Raw genomic sequence first — 19,367 nt, 5'->3', positions numbered from 1 at the left:
GCTATGACTCAAATGTAAGACCAAGATCTACAGGTGCAGAGTCCTAGATCTGGGAGTGCCGACTCCTGCACCAGTGACCGTTGGGGTTTGCTGAAGTTGCTTCTTGCCATAGTGCATTGCAAAATGCTGGCCTTTAAATCTGCAGCATGCTGTCCACAGGATGTGTTTGGCTAAGGAATAATTTGCAGAAAACTTTAAATATTTTTTCCTTTTGCCCTCCCCATTTGGACTGACTGTAGAGAGGAATTTTGCTTTTAAGCAGGGGAAGAGAAAGAATTCTTCTCTCAAGTCGTAGTGAACACTTGTAAAATAGCTCTTGCTGTTTGTTTGTTTTAAAAAGTAAACGATGGTACAGGGTAGAGGCTGCTTCTTAATAGTTTGTCTTCTAAACTTGTGCCAGTCAAACTGTACCATGAGATGTCATCATTTCTGACAGCCGTCTTTCTTGTGTCAACAATGCTTGAAGAAATACGATTTTTGTATATTACAACAAATACTGTTTAGGTGATAAAAAACAAACATGAATATATACAAAAATAAAATAAAAGCAGGCAGTAAGGAGCACAGTTTCAAGCAGCTTAAAGAGAGATTGCTTTTACATTCAGTATTCTGTAAAGAGCAAATAGAGAAAATCACACTTGTCTTGCTGGTGAGCTGTTTGCCTGCCTGCAGGACAGACCAGGCGCCAGAGCGCTGATTTATGTTGCCTTCCAAGAAGAACTAACGCTTCTGAGGTTTTGTATCCTCTTACAGTTGTCTGCTCACTGAATGACTGCGTAAAGTTCTCGCTATTCAAGTTTTTGCTTTAATTGGTGAGGCTTTGAATGCGGCGCAGTGACATCATTGCACTCCAAATGGTGACAAATTACTAGTGTTAGGCTGAACACAGCAAATCTGCAAAAAGGAATTAATTCAATGGATGATCAGCTATCACATGCTTGTTTCCTCTTCTGTTCAGACAAAAGCGCCCTGCTTTACAAGGGGAGTATGTCTGGGACATATTTCTGGAGTGAATAGCCATTGTCATTTGCATAGCAGTATTTGTAATTCCTTATTTGTAATCATGAATTTGAATTCACTTGTAATCTGACAGTGGCTTGTATTCACTGCAAAATCAGAGCTTAGTTTAAGCAAATCTGCCATGTTTATAACCTAGATTGGAACTGTTTATCTTTCCTTTCTTAAACAGCTTCTCTCTTGGTTTTTTTATTCTTTCCCCTCTCTGTAGTTTACGCTTATTCCAGAAGTTTGACACTTTCCGGATTCTAGTTTGCGGTGGGGATGGAAGTGTTGGCTGGGTTCTCTCCGAAATTGATAGCCTCAATCTTCACAAGCAGGTACCTGTCCAATGAGCTTGGCTGGATGTAAGGTTGAAGTAACATAAACGGCAGAGTTTGAGGAGGACTCTGATCCTACAGATGTAGTTTGCCCAGGACTGAAGCTGCTGAAAGCTTACCAGGATTTTCTGCAAGAAGTAGGACTAGACTAGTTATCCCTGTCTCCAGTGCTCTTCCACAACTCCCTCTTATGAGCTGCAGCAGGGACTTGCACTGGGAAAGGACCACAATTAGAAAGCCAGGACTTCCACAAGGATAGTGCTCCTAATCTGTTCCCTTTAATTCTCATGTTGTTGTTTCCAAGTCCTGGGATAGCGAGAAACTTTATTGGAGTGAAGGTATCGTGCAGTGTTTAATTTGTTTCCATTTTGTCCCAGAGCTGGCTATGCTAATTTTACAGAGAAGACAATAGCACCACCTGATGGTTACATGGATACGTTGAAGTCATACCATCCCTAGGAAGTTATTTTTAGCAAGGTGCTCAAGAGGGTAGCTGTAATACACTCCTCTCCCAATGAACAACTTAAAAGCAGAGGGAACTTTTCTCTTACTTGTGTGCTCTTCTGACTTTTCCCCATTCAGCTGCTTTCTTCTCACCCTGAGACTAGTTACAGCTCAATGACTGGTCTTTGTAAGGAATCCGTCATGTTACTTTTGGCTGCTTGCAGCTCGTGTTTTCCCATTTGCACATGAATTTTGTTTTCCTTTTCTGTGATGCAGTGCCAGCTGGGTGTGCTGCCCTTGGGAACAGGAAATGACCTTGCCCGTGTGTTAGGCTGGGGATCTGCTTGCGATGATGATACCCAGCTCCCACAGATCCTGGAGAAGCTGGAGAGAGCCAGTACCAAAATGCTGGACAGGTGAATAACCGTTACTAACATTCTTCCCTGCTCAAGACTTGTGTGAAAATTGCCTTCCAGGAGAACTGGGTGGCTCTGGATTCTGCCCACCTGCTGGACATCTTACTAGATCAAGTTATTGTTTTTCTTTGATAATCCTCTGTCACCTTTTATCAACGAAAGGCAGTCTTGCATTCTCTGTCACTTCTGCAAAAATAGTAATGAGTGAAATTGTCAATCTGATGTCCAACACGTTCTTTTGTGCTCCAGAGTTCTTGCCAGTTGTGTTTGGCAGTCTTACAGTTGTGATTTTTTTTTCTTTTTAGCTAAATTTTGTCTTAGTAAGTTTGAAGTAATTTATTTTGAGGTTGACTTAGAAAAGAAAACTGGAAGAAGAAATGGGCATCTTTACTGCTATTATTTATATAGTCTATATATCTTTGTATATTTAAAATATTTCTTGTCTTTAGAGTTGCGTCTTGGCAGCTGTCATGTTGGATCAAGTAATGCCCATAATATTTCTGTGAGAGAAGGAAGGAGGACAAACAGAGAAGGTTCCTGTGCTGTGGGACGCTTGTTCATAGTGTCATCCCACCCTGTTCCAGCCTCTGCAGTTTCCATGCATCGCTATAGCTTTCTTGTATCAGTCACACTCCTGCTAAAGTGTAGTTTGCTTTGCTTGAGGTTTTATGTCCTTTGAATAAAGGAGGATATCATCTGCCTTGTAGTGACAGCTATGATGCCTCCTTTTCAACAGGTGGAGCATCATGGTGTATGAAACCAAACTCCCTCGCCAGGCCTCCACCTCTACAGTCACTGAAGATTTCAGTGAGGATTCAGAGGTACCTAGCAAGATGCAGAGGGCAGGGGACTGGGTGCAACAGCCCCAGAAAGGACGAGATGGTTGAGCTCAAATGGAGTGAGCCTGAGCCGTGATTTGGATGTGGTAGGAGCTACAAACATCCTGGGAGTTTAAGTCATTGAAGTGTTACAGAGAAGGTAGAGGTGGGATTACCAGAGTCAACAGCTGTAACGGGGACTAGAGGAAGATGCTTTGGAACAGGACAGAGAGGAAGATAGATCTGACAGGAAAGTGATTGACTTTTCTCTGCTAACATGACATCGTGTTGCTGAAACTGTGGAAAGCTGCATGTAGTCACAGGAACCCTAAAAGTCCAGTGTTTTAGAACCCTAGTTGATCAGAGACCCTAAGATCTGAACTGCTGATGATTCCTAGGTTCAAAATTGGTTTCTTCATCAGATTCAGGTCTTCAGTGGGTAGCTGAGCCCTGAATCACAAAACTTTTCCAGACCAAAAAGAAACTACAGAGCGATAGATACTCTCTGGGGAGCCAGGGGTACATAGCATATGTTGTAATGTGCGGAAGCAGCATTCCAGTGGTTTGTTCCTGAATGTCCCCAGGTGCAGAAGATTCTCTTCTATGAAGACTCTGTGGCTGCTCATTTGTCTAAAATTTTGACTTCTGACCAACACTCAGTGGTCATCTCCTCAGCCAAGTGAGTACTTACAGGAGAATCACTCTAAATGAAAATTACACTGTGAAAGTCCTGAGACAATCCCTGCGTGACTTTGTTTTCCCTGCCTTCTTTGTCTAGGGTGCTTTGCGAAACAGTGAAGGATTTTGTGGCTCGAGTAGGGAAGGCCTATGAGAAAGCAACAGAAAGCTCAGAGGAATCGGAGGTCATGGCCAGGAAGGTAAATGGAGGAGATTGTACATCTTTCTACATTTGAAGTGGAAAACTGCTCTGTTTTCAGAGAACTAGGACAGCAGCAGTTCAGCAAGCACTAAAAGAATGAGCTACCCAGCTCCGCTGTCAGTTTTGCTCAGCCTTCTTCTTTGCCTTGTAGTGCTCTGTCCTGAAGGAGAAGCTGGACTCCCTGCTGAAGACTCTGAACGATGAATCTCAAGCATCTTCATCTCTGCCAAACCCTCCTCCCACCATTGCAGAGGAAACAGAAGATGGTGATGGGTCAGGCAGTGCTTGTGATTCTTCTAGTGACCGATCCGTGGGCTCATCATGTACTGCACGGCCCCAGATATTTCGCCCCCGGGAACAGCTCATGTTGAGAGCCAACAGCCTGAAAAAAGCCATCCGTCAAATTATAGAGCATGCAGAAAAAGGTAACCTGTTAGGAGTCCTGCTTGTGGCTTGTTACATGCTCTTGAGAAATACACATTTCCTTTATCCCAGAGGGGAGTAGGATTCTTTACTGAACAACAGCTTTCCTGAGATAGAGGAAAGTTATTCAGAAAGCCTGATTATCTAGTTCAGTATCATCTGTGCCAAGACCACCTGTTTGAAACGGTGCTTCATGACTGAGCCTGAAGTTCAAGGTATGTTGTCTCCCATAGCGCTGGTTTAGGAAGTTACTACCCTCCTACACTCTGTTCGTTTCTATTTCCTGTCTGTCCCCACCCATACCACAATTGTGTCAGCGCAACTGTTTGTGTGGCCTTGGTGTAAAACAGATCTGAAAATACTTTGGGAAGAAAGTATTTTAAGTATTTTCACTTAGATTGTTTCAGAAATCTCTTTATAGTGCAGCCCAACAAAACAGTGCAGTGGTACAACTGAAAGGGCAATGAACTATAGCACAGAGGCAGGAGAAAGCAGGAACTTCTTAAACTAGCTTAGTTACTGGGAAAATATTTATAATACTGCATTTTGGTGCAAATCAGTTCTGTTCCTGCATTAACTTCCTAGGTAGGTGACCCCCTTTTCCACATCTTAGCCCTTCTTATCTCTCTCCAGCCACTCACACCCATAGCTCAAAGTTTAATTTCCTTCCAAAGGCGTCAGTCTCCCAGATGTTAGTCAATAGTGGTTTAACATATACCAAAGGAATGATTTAACAGCCTATTACCTGAGATCAAAGCACTGAAGTCAGAGATGTGACATCAATGCACACCCAAACATGCACTATGAAGAACAGTTATGTAATAAATTATAGATCACTGCAATGTTACTTGGGTTTCCAGAACTGCAGTATTGTATGTCCTGAAGGCGAAGTTGTGAGATGATGTGAGCAGAGCTAGCGGATTGTTGTGGATGAAGGAGAGGTCCTGACTTCGCCGCTCGCCCCACTTTGCTGCTGCTTACCTTATGCTGGTTTTGGTGCGTGTTGGAGTCTGTCAGGAGCCCAACCAATTTGCTTAATCCAGCAAGAAGAGTTTAATTTATGCTGGATCAGTGGTTGGATTGCCTTGTGGATACTTTTGATGAACTCCAGAGCCCTCACAAGGGAGGGGAAAAGACCACGAGAGCAAGGGGGTCCTTCCCCCGCAGAAACAGCGAGCTGGTAGATCAGCTCAGGGCTGCTCGCAGAACTGCACCCTGCGAGGGGCTGCCAAGGGAGGAAGGCTTGTCTCTTACATGGAAAGGAAGTTTTGATTTCTTTAGGTAACATGCTGACATTTGATTCTTGGGCAAACTCCGGTTACATTTCAAATGCATTTAAGTTCTCCAAACTGCTTTTCTTCTTCCAAAGTATGTAACCTGATTCTTTCCTTTGTTTGTATTGTTTTTTATCAACTGCTATTTTCCCTCCCGATTATTTGTGTCTAGGCACCCATTTTCAAATGACTTATCCTATTGTCCCGGTATGGATCAAGCAAACAGAAATCCAGTTTAATTTATCATTTAATGTCCATTTGATTAGAATTTCTGGCAATGTCTAAAGGCAAATAAATGGAAGGCCATCACCTGTAGCACAGTTCACACCTCAGCCTGGCTGCCACTAATATTAAAGTTGGGGACTTCTATTCAGAGCCTCACTGCTAAAGATGTGAGCAGAGAGAACTGGAGACTAAGCCGGCCTCGTTCCCAAAGCTCTCCAGAGCAGGGTGTAGCTGAGATAAATGGCCTGGGAAAGCTTTTAGTTATTCCCATTTGTTGCTCTAAGGAGTCAGGGCCTTTAGAGTCCCATCCTGTCTTTACTTATGTCAACGGGAGGTGTTTCTTGCTGCCAGAGCTGTGAAGGACTCACCTGTTTTCTCTCTCCATACAGCTGTGGATGAGCAGAATGCCCAGACCCAGGAGCAAGAGGGCTTCCTCCTCAGTCTCTCAGCCTCTGAAGAGGGTAAGGAGCTGAGGAACGAGGACAAAATCTCCCTGCAGTCGTCACACAGCAGCAGCTATGGAGTGTCCAAAGGGAGGAGCCAGCGGAAAGGTACCGCTCTGGGGCTGCCACCATGCAGATCTCCGCAAACAGCAGTTCTATTTGCGGCAGAAATGTGGGGGAGGTGTCACATGCGTTACCTTCCACGTTCTGTTTTTCTCTAATTTTTTGGATGATTGTTTTTAGCCTCGGATGCCATGTCCTACATGTTTTCTGGGCTCAAGCCTGTGAATCGTACAGCCCATTTTTCATATCTTTGATGGCTGGTCTGTGATCTTAGCATATGGAACTTGGGATTCTGAGATTTTCTCATTCCTTAGCCAGTAATCTGGGTTTCTTGGCTGTCAGTGCTTGGACAAGGATGGACTTGAGCATTTTCCTTGTCATCTGCCTGATGACATTTCCCTGTAAGCTCCTTGCCATCCGTTGCAGATGACAGAGAAGGGAAGACAATTTGCTTTAATAACTGTGTTAAGTGAGTAATTTGTTAAAGATCCCTGATCGCTGCAAGTGTATTTGGAACTTAGCTGAGTATGAACTGGGAGCCAAATAGCCTGTCTGTTGTGCTGCTGGCACCAGCTTCTTCTCACCTCCATTTCTAGTATTTGCATATGACATTTCTGTGCCTCCAATTTGTGAGCTTTTCTGACTGCGCTGGCTGCACACATCCCTAACTCTTAATGACTGGTTCTGTCAGCTCTTTGTTTTATGGTGTCTAGAGGGTTTTGTTGTTGAGTGATTCCTATCCCAGTCTTGCTGCTTGTGTTGTGCTGCTGTGTGCCGGTGCGAGTCGCACGCTATGTTTGTCAATAGCGACGTTTGTGTTGTATTTTACAGTGTCCAAGTCTCCTTGCGAAAGACTAATAAACAAAGGAAGTTTGTCGCTGGGCAGCTCTGCATCTCTTCCTCCCCAGACAGGAAACCGGGACAACTTGCCAATGCTGAACACAAAGATCCTCTACCCAAGTGAGTGCAACACCCACCACTTCCCAGGGAAGCAGCCAACTGGACTATGGGTGACAGCAGCGCAGCCTCAAGTCTCCATCCAAAAACATGAACCGGTTCTGTCGGATGTCCCTTTGTGCAGGGTCCAGTTGGAGAGGAATCCCTTTCAGGATAACTTTTCACTAGGACTGAGCAGTGGAGACTTGGAGGGAGTTGTAATAGTTTCCAAGCTGTAGCTGAGACCTAGACACAGATTTTTATTAATGGGAGCAGTGACAGAATTTAGATATCAATCACAAGAAGATTCTGAGCTCAAAGTAACCTTAAGAAGGCTGATAGGACGCCAGGCTGCTGAGAGAGGCTGCTGAGGGGTGTCAGCCGTAGACTGGGAGCAGCAGTCCCTTTGTGTGAAGGCTGAAGTCACTCGGGCTGCATGGACCCGGCAGAGATCCCGCTTCGTGCACTGTCTGTAGCAGCCTTTTCCTGTCAGCACGGTGCTGTCCGTCCACCCCCATGTTACTTATTCAAATTGTTCCTTCCAGGAACAAGTGGTTTCCTACTTCTCTGAAGAAGTTAATGTTTGTGGGTTGCCAGCTAATAACCTAAGAAGCAGAAGGCAGTAGTTCTTGAGCAGCTTGGAGTATGACTTTAGCCCTGCTCCTCTGCTCTCCTGCTCAGTGAGGTAAGGGTGTTACATTATCTCACCCTGGAGCAGAATAGCTGCAGCAGGGAACGCACTCTCATTTCCCATCCGCACGTGTCTGTACAACTGTGCCGCTGGCCTTAGGTGATATCCTGTCACTCAGAAGCCCTGCAGGCAGCCCCAGGAACCCTTTTCCATATTGAGAGTGCTAAGCCTTCTGGAGTGGAAGAGAGCACTTACTGCTTGGTTTAGCATATATTTTTGGTTGTTGCCTTGGATAGTGAAAGACAGGAGTTAATGTTGTCTTGTCTCTGAGATTGAAACTACCTGTTTTCTGCTTATGCTTATTGCACTCTTCCCGTTGTCACTTTTCCCGCAGATATCCGTGCTGGCATGTCTGGGTCTTTGCCTGGGAGCTCTGTCATCAGCCGGTTATTGATTCATGCTGATCCCTTCAACTCTGAGCCTGAAAATCTGTGAGTATGCCCAGGATGTTGAAGGGAGCGGGTGTTTCCAAATGAACCTCAGCATCAGTACGTTGTACTGAGAAGCAGATTGTTTGGAGAGCTAAATAATGGACTGCGGCAGCCCAGAGATACGTAAATGAATTCTCATGCGCTGGGTGCCAGTGAGGATCAGCTTATGTAGTTAAACATGCAGTGAGGCATCTGATTCATTGTAGAGGGATTTTAGGCTTTTGGTGACAGAATGAAATCCAGATCAGTCTTCTCCCTGCACTCAGAGATGACTCCAGTTCCCAGTTAGTGGGTGACAGCTTGTGGCAGAATCGGCAGCCTGCAGCATGGAAGGCAAGGAAAGCTCATGGGCAGACCACAGTAGGGGAGATGGTTGGGAAATATGACATAAACTCATTCTCAAAACATTTGTGCTAAACCGTTTAACAGTGAAAACTCAGTGATATTGACTCAAGTGATTTTTATGGGTTTAGTGCCACTGAAATGAGTGGTTGACATTTTTGAGCTCATTTGTCAGGTTCTCTCTAGGTGGCACCTTATATATGTGTTGCTAATGTTTTGTGAGGCCTTTTACATAACCCCAGTGAGCAGGAAGATGGCTTTCTGCAAACCAGGTGTAGGCTTCAGGATGTGTTTCTGTGGCAAGAGGAGAATTCCTCCACAAATTTTGTGGCTGTGAACTGTTAGGGACAGAGGCCGCAAGCCAGGGATTTCTGCTCAATAGACACTTCTTTTACAGTGCTCCTTGCAGGGTTTAGCTAGTTGGCAGCCGTGCTTGTTTGATCTTGTTGGCCTTTTTGTTCTTCACCTTTTTCTGCAAGGTAATTACAAGGTGGCCAAAGGGGGTGTGTGAGGTGTATACTAAGTGGTTTGTGAACTTAGGAATGGAAGTTTGTTGTTTTTGTTTGGCAGTGAATGTTACACAGAGAAATGTGTCATGAATAATTACTTTGGAATTGGATTGGATGCAAAGATTTCTTTGGACTTCAACAACAAACGTGATGAGCACCCAGAGAAGTGCAGGTGGGTTTATGGCTTCGGCTTGCTTGACTACTGTCAGAAGTGACTGAAACCAGTTTATGTTTCTGTGCTGTTTGGAAGCTGATTGTGTGAAAGTGTGCTGGAGAGACATATCATCAATCTTGTCTGTATAATCCTCCTTCAAGGAGGCTTGAAATTGTGATGAAGAGAGAAATTCTGATTTGTTACTGATTCAGTATGCTGTGTGGAGAGTGTAAGAGCTTTGAGTAGCTATACCAGTGTGGATTCAGCGCATCAGTTCTGTTTACTTCATGATCTCACTCAGGGTTTTCTCTTATGCCTGCTATTTAGCTACAAGAGAATCGCATCTCGACTCTCCGAATGCCATGGAGGCCGATTTCATCCTTGATCCTAACTTAATATGAACCACTGTATCAGTCGCATGGTTTTGGGCCTTTGAATACCTGAGCAACTATAGGATCCCTTGTATAGCCTGGATCGATAAATTTGCTATACTCGTGCAAATATTTCAAAACACTGTTGATGTTCTGGTGTGTGAGACTGACCAGTTCTGTGTTGGGGGAATCCGAATGTTTGTTAGTCAGTTGCCCTCAGTTCCTGCGTGACTTTTTTCCAGGGGTAGTAGTTCCTTAGTATGAGGGATGACCATTTTGAGGGCTTGCTCCTTTTGGAAGGGAAGAACCTTTGTGTTGTAGGATGTAGAGAGGTACCTTTTCAAATGTTTTTTTTACCATAAGGAAGGTAAATGCTTTATGCTGACTTTTTCTCTTCTTTTGTTTTGTCCCTTAGAAGTCGTACTAAAAACATGATGTGGTACGGAGTATTAGGGACAAAGGAGCTGCTACACAGAACATACAAAAACCTGGAGCAGAAAGTCTTGCTGGAGGTGAGGAATTTTAGCGTGCCATTTTGTTGCTGAAACTGGGATAGCTAACTGCATTTCCTTCAGACACTTTGTCCTTGACATGGTGATACTGCTTTCTGACATTAGGGTGTTTCCCTTGCCTGCAATATTATTATATCTCACCCTGAGCTAGCTAAAAGTGGCTTCTTCTGGTGCTGGAAGATACTTGCGTTCCTAAAACATAAAGGAAGTTTCATCCTGTTAGAAAGTATTAGCTATCCCAAACTCAGCATTCAACATAGACAAGATTCTCACCTATGGTGTCTTGTGTGAACACAACATTTTAGACAGTAGGTGCAGTGGAGAGCTGTTATTTTAACTACACTATAATGTCGATCAAACTGGAAAGGAAATATTCTTGCATGGACAACCTACAGCATAAGCAGGTAGTTTGCAGGAGGAGACCCTTGTCACAGCAGATTGCACAGGTGTTTCAGAAGTTTTATTTCTCTCTTTGGAGGAATAAATCAAAAGGTGTTGCTGAGCCTCAGGTGTGCCTGTTCCTTTTTTGGAGAAAGAAGCAATAGTATCTCTCTAAAACCCACCTCTGCCAGAGAAGAGGTGGTTCATGAGACATGAATGGATATATTCTTCTACTCTTTTACACAAAGAATAAACTGTAGATACCTGAACTAATTTATTCACTAAACTATGCAGGCTGTTTCTTGTTCTTAGAGCAAGTACCGTGGCTGGAGAGGCTCTCTCCTGCTGGGCTGAGAGTAATGTTGTCTTCTGTTCTGTACAGTGTGATGGGAGACCGATCCCTTTGCCCAGTCTCCAGGGAATTGCTGTACTCAACATTCCCAGCTACGCAGGAGGCACAAACTTCTGGGGAGGTACCAAGGAAGACGATGTAAGTATTCTGTAAAGCAATCCAAGAGTCATAGTCCCCAAGAACTGTGCTTGGAAGAAAAGGGCTGGGGACATGTTTGCATGCTCCGTGAAATGGATAGGATACTGAAAAGCCAGTCTGCAGCAGCTTCATACCCCTGCAATCTGTGGGGATTCAGAAAGAAACCAGATGCTCTCCTGGGCATTTGGACCTCCAAGAAGTGCTTTAGATTGACTTTCTGCCCCCAGAAAGCCTGAGAATAAAGCTCCTTGAAGGCAAAGGGAGTTAGATCCAGTCAAAAACATTTTCTTATTTGCGATGAAAGAATAAGTGCCTACTTTCATGAGAATAAATATTCCCTTGTGGCCTCCAGGCTTTTTATTTGGATTATACTTTAGCTGCTGTTGGAAGCACAGTGGGAACATCAAGGCTTCTTTTTCTCCTTCCTAGGTCACTGCAGATCTTCACTTTCTAGCCTCATTGTTAATTTTATACAGAATAAATGGTACAAATGAAAGCTGAGGACCAAATCTCCACCCATAGGCAGGAAAGGATGCCTCTCTAAGAGCTGTATAGGAACTGAATTCTCTCTCCCTTGTATCTGGCAGACATTTACAGCCCCCTCCTTTGATGACAAGATTTTGGAGGTGGTAGCAGTGTTTGGTAGCATGCAGATGGCAGTGTCACGAGTGATAAACCTACAGCATCACCGGATTGCACAGGTATCAACTGCTTTTTTGAGCCCCCCTTGCCTCCCCCATCTCCAGCTTGTGACGTTTTTGCTGGTTTCAGTTAGTAAAGCCCTCCTTTGTGCTCTCTCCTGTCCATGGAAGAGCATCCAACAGGGCTCAAAATGAGCATGTTCAGAGGCTCTTTGGGCATGGAATTGTTTGCTAGTGTTCGCTGCGGTGGAAGTTAGCCCGCAGCAATTTAAATGCACATTAGTCTGGAGACTCATCACATGATCACATGGTCCCTGCGGCACAAGGATGAGGCCTACTCTGCCACTTAGGCATGTGTGGCTCTAGTAGCAACAAAGCTACAGTACCTGGGGAAGTGCTTTGGAAAGGAAGAGAACAGCTCATGGGTTTGGAAAACCAACATTTTAGAGCTTCTCTAATGCAATCGCTTCTTGCAGTGTCGGACTGTGAAGATAGCAATCCTGGGAGAAGAGGGAGTTCCTGTGCAAGTGGATGGAGAAGCCTGGATCCAACCTCCAGGTTACATTTGGATTGTTCACAAGAACAGGGCACAGACACTGACCCGAGACAGGGTAAGAGCAGCCTTAGATGCACTGTATAGCACACACGGGTGTTTCAATATCATATATTCCCAGACAGCATGGCAATGGCTGGATCTAGGCTACATGAAAGCTTATCTTTGTGGAGGTAAAGAGTATATTTTACTACACACCTCAAAACTTTTTGGAAAGAACATGATTAAATTTCCCTTCACTGCTTGGGAAATAATATAGTTAAGGTTGTTTTTGCAAGCTTACTTAGCTTCCTTTTCTAGGTGCCTTGTGACACAGTGTTTCTTAGCACGCTTGCATGCTGTTTTTCCCACAGGATGCCTGCCTTGCTGAGCGCTGCAGTTTGTCCACATTCAGCTATTCAGTACTTTAATTCTTCTCATTGTTCAGTATGTGGCTTACACCTCATAAACCAAGCAAAGCAGTATCTCATGCCTCATTCAGCAGTGTGTGTCTGTCTCTTTTCATAACTTTCAAATATATCTGATCAGTACCAATCCATAAGGAAGTGTTCTTGCCATTTTACTGTGTTACTGAATGGTGGGAAGCCAAAGGAAAGGATAGACGCCTTGCTGTGGCACAGACAGGCTTTATGGTTTCTCCCAGCTCTGTACTCCTAACTGGATCAGCAGTTTGGCTGATAGCAGTTGTTAATACTTTCCAGCATAACACTCCTTTACCCAGCTTCCAGAGCTCACTGAAGTCCTACTGCCAAGGACTCACCTCCCAAATAAGAGAAACAGAGAGAACCACAGAGAGGGGAAAGAAGGGAAGATAGCCTGATAGATTTAGGCATGATGCACATTCCCTGGCAGGAAGTTGGAAATACAGTGGTATAAAAAAGCAAAGGCTGGGAGTTACAAAGCCCTTGTCATGGTAGGTCAAGGGAATACCCAGGACCCCATCAGCTGGGAGAGAACAGAAGATATTGGTGTGTATGTTAGGGAGAAGAGAAGCAAGGAACAATGAGCAGGGTTTCACATGGAAAAAAAACTGGAGGGACAGAGAGCTTTTGCACTGTTACACTGTGTCCTGGGGAGGCGACTGCAGGAGATGGCCCAGAGAGCCAGCAGCAGTGGACCAGAGATCCTGCTGCAAAGGTGGGAGGGAGAAAAGGAGAGGCAGCCTACATGCGGGTACAGTGGGAAGGGCAGAGGGAAGCACAAGAGTTAGATAAGGAAATCTGGGGGGGACACAAGTGCCTAGTGAGTGTGCTGTGGGTGCTGGACCAGCCAAAGCCGTGACTGTGATTGTGCCCCTCTGCTCCTCCTTGCCTGCAAACCCTGTTCTGCAGGCAGGCCGTTGCCAATGAGGAACAGATTCCAGTTTGGAGAGCAGCATTCAGCTGTCTTCTTCAACACAGACTTATCCTTATCTTTCCTGCTGTCCTTTTCGATCATTGCTGCACACCCCTTCCTTCTCAGAGCCAGTCCGTCCTATGCAGGAAATGAAGTGGGATCCTCTTTTTGAGTGCGTGAGCATGTGTCTTCTGTAACATTCTTCTAAAGTGTTTTGGGGTATTTAGTTTCCTTAGTTTAAGATGGAAAAAACTCCAAATTCCCTCATGTGGCCTCATCTGGACTGCTAAAGGGTCATCAGCAGGGTTGAAATCAGTGGGTAGCTTGTACAAAGCTGACAGTCCAGTTTTGTGCAGCAACAGGGGAAGTTATTTGCTTTACCACAGGGCTTCACAGGTTTTTTTCAGACTTAGAGGAATGATGTGCCCCCAGAACCTTGGGTTTTCCCCTGGGCAGTGTTGTTCTAGTAGTCACTGGCTCTTCTGCTCCATCCCCCTTAGTCCTGCACTCCTTACCTAGTCTAGACTCATCTCATTTGATGTCCCAGGCCACTACCATTCCCACTCCCCCCATCACAGCCAATCTTCTTTCCTTTTATGGCTCACTGAGCATCAGTTTTTCCATGAATGCTCCACACTCTTACTCATTGTCCTCATCATCGTCTCTGAATTCCTTTTCCTATTTCAGTCTTACTCTCCCATAGCCACTTCTCTTGCCTAGACTTCCCTTGTCGCATTTCTTGCTCTCATAGATCCCTCTCTCCTTGGCCTGAGGGTTTGTGTTTCTGTTCTCATTCTCACCATATCTAGTTTTGATCCTTTTTGCATTGGATCTGTGTTGCTTCTTCCTGTACCACTAGCTGATGCCAGCAGGAATATCAGTAAGAGTGCAGGTGGGGCAGGTCCCAGCTCTGAGTTTGGATGCTAGTCTGACCAATTTCTGGAGAAGTCCTCCTGGATAGGGAGGAGTCTTGAACATTTTTAATTTCCAGCTCTGAAGATGTCGCGCAGAGAAGAGGTGTGCAGTAATACATTCTTCGCTGTCCCCACCCTCCCCAAAAACTTGTAATATGCCAGATTGGGTGGATTTTTACTGAGTAACAAAAGGCACTTTTTGGGCAAATGTCAAGTTTAAGATTTCTGCTCCGAAGCATAGAGGTGATGCAGCTAGTCAAAGAAAAGGCCGTCGCCAGTAATGAATTGGTGGATTTTGCTCATCTGACACTCAGAAGTGGCCTAACCACTTTGACTAAAATTAGACTTAACCAAAAATTAATCCAAGGTAAGCATGTGGCATTGAAAGCTTCAGCCCAAGTGGCTGAAGCCAGCAAAGTTGCAAGCAGCTGAACAGCCAGGTCCTGCAATGGGAAGTGTTCCTACCCAGAGCCCTGCATGCTCTACAGGCGCAGGCACTTACAGCTATTGTTTTTTCTAGGAGATTTACAAGGTATCTTAGAGTTTGCTTGCTATGTTTTTAGGCATTTGAGAGCACCCTGAAGTCCTGGGAGGACAAACAGAAGTGTGAGTTGTCCCGACCCTCCTCTTTCTCTCTGCAACCAGAGATCATGTCTGAAGAAGAGTCCACCCAGATCAACCGGTTTGGCCAGGCTGCAGGTGCTCTGATCCACAGGTGGGACTCAATTTCCTTTTTGTGGACAGAGCCCTCCTTTGGTGCCTCAAGTTCTTGTCCTACTCCCTGTTCCTGGTGAAGTTTCTGTTCAGTCTTACCCACTACAGTGCTGGTCCATGTCACTGGAAGCAGCATTCTTTTGCTGTGCCCTATCCCAGCTGCGTGAAGACTGAAGTCAAACAAACTTTTGTGGGTCATTCTGAACTAAAAGTAATACTTCCATGAGCAAATGCGGATCCTTTAATCTCTAAAGAACCCAATAGCTTTGAGTATCAGTGATGAATGAATGAAACAAAGTCCTCACTGGGAACTCAGATGACAAGTTAGGGACTTTTAACCCTGATGCCCAGCAGAGATTTCTGAAATAAATCACTGTATACTCATCTACTCATCCTCTGGGCATCTTGCTTCATGGTCTGGGCCTTTAAGAGGAAATGCCCAGCTTCACATCAAGGAAGTGTTCATTAAACTGCTGTGTGTGCAGCCGCCTTTCAGATCGCAATGGTCATACTAAAGTTTCCAGGTCATATTTTAAACCGACCCCAAATCACGTGCAGAACTGACCATGCACCTAGAGTTGTACATGTGAGGTCTGCCCTGCTTTGCCTACGCATGCTCACTGTAGCAGGCAGAATTGCCCTGCTTTGCTGAAGGCTGTGCTCCTCCCATGCCATGTCCCTGCTCTCGTCACTCAGATGGGTACTAAAAGGAGATGTGCACTCAGAAAAGATCTCCTACCTTGAGCATATGCTGATGCAATCTGTAATTCTCTCTTTAGCATTCGGGAAATAGCACAATCCTATCAGGACATGGAACAGGAGCTTGCCCATGCTGTCAATGCCAGCTCCAAGTCTATGGACAAAGTCTACGCTAAATCCAAGTCTACAGAGGTACTTCACTCACTTGGCATCTCCCATTTTGTTCTTGTGCCATAGCTCTTGGTTCTCCTTTCTGATTGACCGGAAGTAGGCCTTGCTTCTCTAAGACTTCTTCCTTTTTACTGCTCCGACCTCTGCATTTCCAGGCTTTATTTATGCGTGTGTTGCTTCCCCACAGGGTCTGAACTGCAGCCTTGTTGTAGAGATGGTGAATAATGTCAAAGCCCTGCATAATGAGACAGAGCTGCTGCTGGCAGGCAAGATGGCGCTGGTAAGAAGCACAAAGTAGGAGTAAAGCAGCCTCTTGCTTCCTCTCTTTTGCTCTGGCCTTGGCAAGCAACATCTTGCTGGTCTTGGTCTTCTTTTGTCTTCATAACAAGTCAATTTAAAGGTTATTGGTCCAGGAATTAGGACAGTTAGGATGGTGTTGCTACACAGGTATGATGGGCAGTCAAGCTAGTTTGCTCAGAGCTGGAGCTCAGAAAAGATGAGTTTAGCTTGGTAATGTCTGGGCAGAGCGCCTGTTGTGCACTTCCTTTTTAAAAGGAGGAGCTGCTTTGTTGGCTAGGAATTTCCAGGTAAGGGCCTGCCTGCGTGTTCCACCATGTGGCTTTTAACTCTGCTTTGTTTCCATTTCTGCAATTCCAGCAATTAGATCCTCCACAGAAGGAGCAGCTCCAAGCAGCCCTGGCAGACATGGACCTCCAGCTAAGGAAGCTGGCAGACATCCCTTGGCTGTGGCAGCTCATGGAGCCCTGCGATGAGGAGGTGAGGAGGGCCAAAGCTGTATTTCCCTAGCTGTTCCCTTTTTCACTAGTTGGCTGTGAGTGTTTCACTTCCTGTGAGTATGCAGCAGATGTGAGAAAAATTCGTTAAGAAGGAAACTCGACTCCCTGGGGCTAAAGAAAGTAATTTCCTGCTAAGGTCCCTTGACTGACATGGGATCAACTTTCTCTCTCTGTTTCCTTCCCCATCTTGATCAGAAAGAGTTTAGGATTTTTTCCTCTCTTACAAGGTCGTGGAGCTGAATTAGACAGTACTTGTTGCTCTTGGACTGTTCCAGTGAATTTATGATTGGTGGCATGATTTTTCCTTTGTGTTCCTACAGAACCAGATGCTGGATTATTCTAAACGCAGCCGCAGTGGCAAATTTCGGCTGGTAACCAAGTTTAAAAAGGAGAAGAACAACAAAAATAAGGAGACTCATAGTAGCATGGGATTGCCGGGTACCAAGTCTGCTCATTCGTGGTCTCTCTTCATCACACCAATGTGGTCACACCATCACCCGTTCTCTTTCTGTCTGTCTGTTTCCTCTGATGTTCTGTCCCTCTTCTGTGTCCCTTGCATCTGCCTTTTCTCAGAGGTCTAGTCTATCTTTTTCACATGGCAAAGTAGCTTTTTGCTCTGTTTTGTCTGAGTCATGGTCCCCAGTACTAAGCAGATATTCCTGAGCAGAAACAGGAGGCACCCTCTGAAGAATCCCACTTATATCTGGACATTTTCTGGGATATTTTAGGGGGTGCTCAGTGAAGTGAATTTGAGGATTTTGACGTTTCAGGCATCAAAATGACTGTGGGGCCCAAGTCCGCATAACTCCAATCTTTTCACTGCTCATTCTCTCTGATATGGTTGATATTTTTCTCATTGATTCACCCTCAGGCTTTAATCAAGTTTCATGTCTAATTGGCCGGGGATCAGCATCACCACAGGTGCACCCTGACCTTTAATCCTACTGGTCAGTAGATAAAAACTGGCCATGAATCAACAAATTGCCAGTGATATCAAGACACTTTCTCTCCAATTGGGTTAGTTGATTTTTGGTTTATATTCTATTTATGAAGCCTTTCTACTTCTAAAATTCAGAAGTACTGACTGTTCTGTGGGCTCCTGGGTCCTGTCCTTTGCCATGGAATTGTGGGTACGGTCTCCTCCTGTCTGACACATTGGTGCTCACTTATTGCCTCCCAGAACTTGGGAACTTATTTTTCTCTTGTTTAGAGGCTGTGCAAGAAGCTGGCACTCTTCCTCTCTCCCTTAGACTTTAGGAGGAGAGATTGCCATTTTGCTTACTGAGCACAAGTGTTTGTACGTAATAGCAAACTAACACATGCTTGGTTCCTAGTGATGTATTTTATGACTCTGTGTTATTTTGTAAGCAGAGGAATATCAGAGAATTTACTGTTAGACGTGGGGGTAAACTTTACAAAGCATATTCAAGCCCATCAAAACAAACATACTTACTCCCAGATTCACTGCAGCTAGCCTCTGTTTAAGAGAATAACTCTAATCTTAATCTGCCCTTCCTCCTTTGCCTGAGATTGTAGGCTGTGTTACCAGTCCTTGCCCTCCCCTTGATTTGAGGTTGTGGTTCTGCTTGCCCTCCTTCTCTGGCACTGAGTGCTGATGGTGTCCTCATCTCTCTCGCTCTCTGTCTTCTGGGATTCTGGGTACTCAATGCGCTCCTGCTTTTCCGTCTCTAACAGTTCACCTATGGGGAACGGAGGAGGTTGCGGCCTGGCTTGAGCATCTCAGTCTTTGTGAGTATAAGGATATCTTCATCCGGCATGACGTCCGGGGCTCTGAGCTCCTGCACCTCGAACGGAGGGACCTCAAGGTACTTTCATGATCAGCTCATCAGAAATAGCCAGCTGCATCTGCATGACCTTCTGTGCTGAATGTGCTTGGAAATGGTCTGCCACTGTTCATTCCACGTGCCTTGGCAAGATGAACGGGTTCATTGCGGCCTCATTTTATTTTCTCACCATTTCATGTCGCCTGATGTTTAATAGCAGGGAGGTAGAACAGCTAGTTCAGAGACTGGCTGTCAGCTCAGCCACAGGTTCCTGTAGTCGTAATACAGTCCAGCACACAGACTGTAGTTAGTGCTCTTGAGAGGCTCCGACTTGAATGATGGAATGGAAGTTTTCAACTTCTCAGCTCCCGTACCATCTTTGCAGAACATGCTGGGTCTTGTGTTGTAGTCACCGGACAAAAAGATCATTGCACTTCTTTGTTACAAGAAAAAATGATCATGGTCTTAGATGGAGAGAATCTTTTGAAATAGTAACCATATTGCTCAGCTTTTCATCTCCTCATCGGGAGATGCTCTCTCTGCAGAGAAAAATTAAAAATGGTGGTTCTTTGCATGTACAAGAACTTATGATCGTTCTGGTGACTTGCCCATAGTAGAA

General features: G+C 45.0%; 1 protein-coding gene across 1 annotated transcript in view; it reads left to right on the top strand.

Annotated features, from left to right (window-relative positions):
- DGKD (diacylglycerol kinase delta) overlaps window positions 1-19,367 on the top strand; it is a 64,694-nt gene that overhangs the window by 40,721 nt on the left and 4,606 nt on the right. Inside the window, exons 10-29 of the mRNA XM_067302009.1 lie at window positions 1,229-1,337; window positions 2,058-2,197; window positions 2,934-3,018; window positions 3,600-3,694; window positions 3,794-3,893; window positions 4,047-4,320; window positions 6,207-6,368; window positions 7,155-7,283; window positions 8,285-8,381; window positions 9,294-9,404; window positions 10,173-10,269; window positions 11,033-11,140; window positions 11,728-11,841; window positions 12,258-12,392; window positions 15,147-15,298; window positions 16,077-16,188; window positions 16,355-16,447; window positions 16,825-16,944; window positions 17,285-17,402; window positions 18,660-18,790. Of these exons, the coding sequence (XP_067158110.1) occupies window positions 1,229-1,337; window positions 2,058-2,197; window positions 2,934-3,018; window positions 3,600-3,694; window positions 3,794-3,893; window positions 4,047-4,320; window positions 6,207-6,368; window positions 7,155-7,283; window positions 8,285-8,381; window positions 9,294-9,404; window positions 10,173-10,269; window positions 11,033-11,140; window positions 11,728-11,841; window positions 12,258-12,392; window positions 15,147-15,298; window positions 16,077-16,188; window positions 16,355-16,447; window positions 16,825-16,944; window positions 17,285-17,402; window positions 18,660-18,790 (2,482 nt within the window). The remainder of the gene's footprint in view (window positions 1-1,228; window positions 1,338-2,057; window positions 2,198-2,933; window positions 3,019-3,599; window positions 3,695-3,793; window positions 3,894-4,046; window positions 4,321-6,206; window positions 6,369-7,154; window positions 7,284-8,284; window positions 8,382-9,293; window positions 9,405-10,172; window positions 10,270-11,032; window positions 11,141-11,727; window positions 11,842-12,257; window positions 12,393-15,146; window positions 15,299-16,076; window positions 16,189-16,354; window positions 16,448-16,824; window positions 16,945-17,284; window positions 17,403-18,659; window positions 18,791-19,367) is intronic.

This window comes from Apteryx mantelli, chromosome 9 (assembly GCF_036417845.1).
Source record: "Apteryx mantelli isolate bAptMan1 chromosome 9, bAptMan1.hap1, whole genome shotgun sequence".
Lineage (NCBI taxonomy): Eukaryota > Metazoa > Chordata > Aves > Apterygiformes > Apterygidae > Apteryx > Apteryx mantelli.
The sequence above is the reverse complement of the archived record's forward strand: the minus strand, read 5'-3'. Positions and strand labels throughout refer to the sequence as shown.